Genomic DNA, 6,231 nt, shown 5'->3' on the forward strand with positions numbered 1-6,231 from the left:
CGCTGATCCCATAAAATTCCGTGAGACGGTTCTATAGAACCGATGCGAATCGGCTGAATCCCACCACTGGTTATCGGTGTTGCAAAATTCTATTATTACGTAACAAAACATTTTGTTGAAATCCAATATGGAGTCGGACTAACTTTTCCCGATTTGTAAAAAACGATATGATAAAATGACGTCGCAAATCTTCAACTCTCAAAAATATTTTTATCGAGCCCAGCAAACCACTTAACGCCATTGACCAATATATCACCAATTGTCAAATTCGGGCCCAAGTGGACAACGTTCCACAGCATTTCAATGATGCCGACCGGGAGACCATAATTACTTCGATTCAGTTTCCCATATATTCGGATACGAAGCATAAAATTTTTCATCCAAATTTCTCATCCTCCATAACACAAAACAGTATGAGAAAATTATGTATATATTAAAGCATACTATGGGCAGAAAACGATGTGCAAGCATGTTCTACAAAAGAATATATGATTAGTAGGTTTATGATAAGTTAACAGCCGAAGAACTGATGTAAATCCTATAAGATATTCAGCAAGAAATCAATCGTTTGCTAGTGATTATCTATCAATTAATATTGCTATGAAATAGATGGATACCATCAAATAGTAGATGTTATTTTTTTTTTGCAAAAATATCTATAAAATACGTTTACAGTTAAATCAATTGCATTATATTATATGGATTGTACCATGGGTCGTCTTCGAATTGTCATATGATAAAATAAAATTAGGATATTCAGTAGTGATGTATACAACATCAGAAGAAACACAATTTTCAAATGAATGATTTTTAAAATGAGGCAAAGTCGTTTTACAAGACTTCTCGCAGCAAATTAGTACTGTATTACAGTATGTCTCACATTGTGAAACCGTAGTCATTAATACAAAGAAATTATCATCGTGATGTAGCGAAGTCTACGCAGTTGATTGCTTCACTCTTGTTTGTGTGTCTTTTTATATGCTATCTATGCGGTCTACCATTCCAGTACACCGGGTATATACTTATCAACCAGAGACTGGTAGTAAGGCTTCAGTTTCTCGACATCAGGTAAATCAGGACACTTGGTGTAGAGGTCGTATTGGCTGAAAAATACGTTTCATTTGGTTTATTTAATTTACTGATTTGAGCGGCCTCGTAATCGGTCTTGAATTTCTATCATCCTTGAGCATTCTAGTCTTGTAAGTTACAGCTGAACTGTAGCCGACCTGAACTGCGTTTGGGCGTCAACTGTCAGGTGTACGATAACGCCTTAAAGTCAATAACCACTTAATCCTAATGCAAATAGATATAAGGCTGGTTGTAATCTTTATATCGCATTAAACATCGCTCAACTGCAGACTTTTCGAACAATAAACTAGTTTAATTCCATATAGATAAGCGTGCCAGACATGAAGAGACAAAAGTCAGCAAGTTACGTCAGTCGGTTTTGCATTCAAACCGGCCAAAACCGCTAAAATATTATGCAAGTCATGTTATACATACTTAATTGGACTACTGATGACCCCATGACGGTGCTATGGTTTATAATATCTGCTTGGTAAATATAATGTTGACATGCTGACTCTTGATATTTAGAGGTCAATAGGATAAGCAGTTTCGTGATCGACGTTGACCTAGACTAGATCAACCAAGTGGATATGATGTCATTTTTTTGAATCAACACTACTATCGTGAAATCCTATTTTATCGAATAGTGCAGGGGTCGGCAACCTTTTGTCGCTCGGGGTCCAAAATTATGGGTTGCAAGTCATTGGCGGCCCGCACATATATCTAGAAAGTTGAAAACTGAACGGGTGATACTTTTTAAAATAAAAATCAATCAGTGATACAACTCTCGAATAAAATATAGATTTATTTCCTCGTTGCGTTGCATCTCAAAAAGTGTTCCATTTGAATATTTTCAAGGGCATTGAACCCTTTGCACTTAGTATCAACTTTTCTGCGTTTTGTTGCCATTTGTCTAATAATTATAATCTAATATGATTATAGGCTCGTTAAACGAGTAATTGTGAATTTCATACTTGTTAGATTATAATATAATTCAGTCTACACGTGTCTCACAATAAATTCTGTTACGTAAAGAATATAATCGTTAAAACAGCTGTTTTGTTACTGTAATTCAATGAAGCGTCGCGGGCCGAATCCGGCAAATTGTGTCATTGACACCACACATGCCATCCTTGATATCCAAACGTTTTTTGTTTTTTTTTCAATTTTTATTGGTATTGGTAATTGCATTTTGTGACTATACTGGTCTCGCACGTTTCTGTTTGTGAAGATTTTATAGAAAATGGGGCACAGTGCGTTGTTTAGCGCTATTCGATCTGAGAACCGACCACATAATTGTAAATGGAGTTATATGTGCAGTATATTCCCTCACTTGAATTCTCTGATCCATTCCACCATCTTCGTGTCAGTTTCATTGCATAAATGATGATAATCTCTTCCGGTATGCCACGGATAAAACGAATGAAATCGCACACAATAAAGAGCTTCTTCCGGCAGCGTGGTATTGTTATGCATAAGAACCTGGTACATATATTCTAAAGAAAATGAAAATTGTAATTGATAATTTTGACCTCGAAGTATTCGCCTCTGTTATCTAAATACCTCGAGTTTTCAAAATTAAGCTTGAGTTGTGTATTGCCAAATTCAATTTGACCAAAGTCAAATCGCTGTCTTGCGTCGCTTCAATCTTTTAATCTGAGTATGGCCATATACAACCAGCAAACCGCACGTAGTAGTGCATATTAAAAAGACGTTATGTTTTAAAATTATTGTAACCGATGACCTTACCTATTATACGTTATATAAATTACATTAATATATGAAAACCCTCTTTTGCCGTGTAAAAAACGGTTTCATAAGATATACAAAAAGGCGCATCGTCACGAATGCTTATCATATCTTACCATCATGACCCCATGACATCAGAACATTATTTAGGCCACAACCTGGCTTGTACATTCCGTACTTTGTACTGAAACACAAAATGAAATTTCGTTTCGTGCATTCTAGCCTAATGTTCTTGGAAATTTGAATCGTAACTTCTTTGTGTCGTTCTGCACTACTTTTCAATGATTAATTTTGAGGACGCTCGTAACATATATATCATCAGGAAATACGCCGTGCTTGGTGTACATTCGAATACCCACAGGATTTCACAACAGAAGGTTTATACATGAACTCATTCAATGCCATCTATTTTATCTATTCCTACGAATCACTCACAGACGGGGCAAAAAATCTTCGGTCAAGTTTTCGTCTTACTATACACCTACTTGTATCTTGAGTCATCGAGATCAGGATTTTTCACGAATGTTGAGTCAGAGTACACGATCGACTTGGCGAACTCGCACCCGACAGGGAACGTGTCTCCAACTACACAATACTGATCTTCACCCCAGATTGCCATCATTTTTCCCAGATCGTGAATGAGACCAACAAGGTGAAACCAGTCTGAAAAATTTGTATGAATGAATGTATACGAATGCTGAAACGAAATTTTCAATCTTTCACAGTACCGGTAACCTGAGCACAAGATCAGTGAGATGTGATTGAGGAAATACAGCACGGTGCGCAATTGTTAATTTGATGACATCACAAGTAAAAAACGAATCCCATAGAGCCCACAGATATTTTAAAAAAGTTATTGCACTCTAGCGATAACAACAAGCCTTAACCACAGAAATGTAGGTGAATTATTTGTTGTAAATGGTGAATGCCTTCAGATATTTAACTATTTTCTATTACGATGCTAAAGCTTCATTAAGCGGAGATTTGCGCATTAAATGTAATTTCTGGCAACGTTTTTAAGAAGAATTAATGGAAAACTTACTTTAATAAGTCATCGACATCGATAACCTTGCTAGAATCCCCATTTAGATTGTAAAAAATGCAACTAGAGAGTTCATGACCTATATAACGGAAGATAGTCCACAACCGACGAATAACTCACCTTTATCCGGATGCTTTTTTCTGATTCCTTCGGCGGTTTGATAGGCATGGAAAGAGTTGGGAAAATCAACCTAAACAATAACGTTTCTTGTTTTATATAGCGTTGAAGACTCCCCGAATAGAAGTAACTTGATAGAATATTTGTCACTGTTTTGAATTATAACCACCATTACGGCGTTTGCGAAGTATGACAAAAAGATATTCTAAATATTTATTTCCGTGAATGCAAGCGGTTCATGACGAAGGTTTTATGATCGAACGATATCTTTTATAAGTGTGACCATGCGTTCCGGATTGGCGTCAATCGATCCAATAAAATAATATGTTACAATATTCAAAATTTTAAACGTACTCTATCCGATTATATCTTTATATAATGACGGATATTTGTTCAATTGGGGTAAAACGATGGCAATCTATATCGCAACCATACTAAACTGAATTATATAAAAATTCGAATCATTTGTCTAATTCATGTAAACGAGGACTTTACTTTTACAAATTATCGGAGCAGAAATATAAACAATGCAAACTCACATCCGGATCGCTTTCGTCAACCAGTCCATTGAGATCTTCCAGAGCCTCCATGATTGTTTTGTTTCCGTGATCAAATTTCAACCATTTTTTGTGCTGTAAATATAATTAAAAGACGTCGTACACATATATTCAAATTGTCATCCGAATATCGAGTCGTGTTGGAGACCTATATCGAGTAAATTACTGACGGTTAGTTGAGTACGAGTTATTTTTATTTACATGAGTCGAGTCATTGATAAATGGCGACTCGAGTCCAACTTGAGTCGAGTCATAGATTCGAGCTTCCCTAATACATCAAATTGCTTATAGTTAAGAATGCTACGGCACATAAAAGTTAGCAAGCAGGCATTCTGATGTAAGTAGTTATGATTTGTGGTCGTTGGTATTATTAACTTCACATACATCAAACGAAAGAACATATAATTACTCAATATATATATATTGAACTACCAAGATGCTACCTAATTATCAAGCAAAGCAAACGATTACTTTAATTCTTACGTCTTGCATATAGCCAAGGAAAAATTGGGAGTAAAATACTATACACGTATTATTATATTAGCGCACTAATAATTAGTTGAATACCTTTCCAAGAACGAAGTCAACGCACTGGTTGGTGTGCATATCCGTGTATGTTTTGTATACGCGATCAAATAGGTTCCCTTTCTGTATATAATAAATGGGTATAACAAATATGAGTTTCTAAGAATAGTGTGCATGGCTAATGATAATAAAATCGATTTTATTCGTTTATCTGAAACAAATTAGTCATTTGTATGACAAATGTACAAAAAATCACCGAAAAAAATCTTAATACATATATGATACTATGGACATTTATTTAACGATTTAATCAATCAGTGCAAAGGTTATCGATTCAGATGTAGCAAGATCGATTAGATTTGTTCACAATTAATCGAATCCTTAGTCGAGACGTGACTACAAAACCTGTTCTCGAGTAAATATGATATTTTAAATTCAATTAGACTAATTTAACTTACCGACGAAAAATTTCGGAATCCTTCTTCCTCACAATCGTTCTGCCATTGTGTTGCTTCGGGCCGATGAATCTCAGATGGGTCAATAATTGCAACGCCAGACTAAAACGATTGTATATTATATGTATTTAAATGGTAATACAATACATAACATATTTTATATAATGATTTTTAGCTAAACATAAGCCATGAGCGTATAATACATTTTTAATCAGTATTTACATGAAAAGAAAGTTATTATTCATATTTTCCTTAACATAATATCATTTCCTGTCGATATAGATAAAAAGTTGGCTACATGCGCGACGCGCGATTTCTATCTATACCAAATATAGTATCATATGTATATACATACAATATTTTAGACGTAATATATTACTTACCGACATGATGTTCGTATGCCTGGTGATGAATACACAAATGCTCACAGAAATGATACACTTAGAATTTACTATGGCAATGCACAAAAGAATTAAAATTTAATAATGAATATAAAATTTAGCACGGAACAAAAATCAAGGTGCACGAAATAACTCAGCGACTTGACGTCGCCCGGGGACACAGTCTTCATCAGGGATAGCCGTTTTAAACCATGACTTGGCGAGTTATCGTCTCTTAAATCGACTTGCCAGGGGAAATAATTAAAATACTTTTTAGCCAATGTAATTTAGTAATTTCTATAATTTTACAACTGTACGTGGCTATTATTTGAATACTT

General features: G+C 35.0%; 1 protein-coding gene across 1 annotated transcript; it reads right to left on the bottom strand.

The window, feature by feature from the left end:
* Positions 1-400: 400 nt before the first annotated feature.
* Positions 401-5,933, bottom strand: LOC120345718 (inositol oxygenase-like). The gene is made up of 9 exons (XM_039415262.2): positions 5,897-5,933; positions 5,517-5,615; positions 5,101-5,181; positions 4,516-4,608; positions 3,980-4,049; positions 3,303-3,480; positions 2,934-3,001; positions 2,402-2,564; positions 401-1,103 (listed from the first exon to the last, which is right to left on the bottom strand). Exons 1-9 carry the CDS (start codon positions 5,900-5,902, stop codon positions 995-997), a joined length of 867 nt encoding a protein of 288 aa, XP_039271196.2. The 5' UTR covers positions 5,903-5,933; the 3' UTR covers positions 401-994.
* Positions 5,934-6,231: the final 298 nt, after the last annotated feature.

The sequence above is a fragment of the Styela clava genome, chromosome 8 (assembly GCF_964204865.1).
Source record: "Styela clava chromosome 8, kaStyClav1.hap1.2, whole genome shotgun sequence".
In the NCBI taxonomy this organism is placed as follows: Eukaryota; Metazoa; Chordata; class Ascidiacea; order Stolidobranchia; family Styelidae; genus Styela; species Styela clava.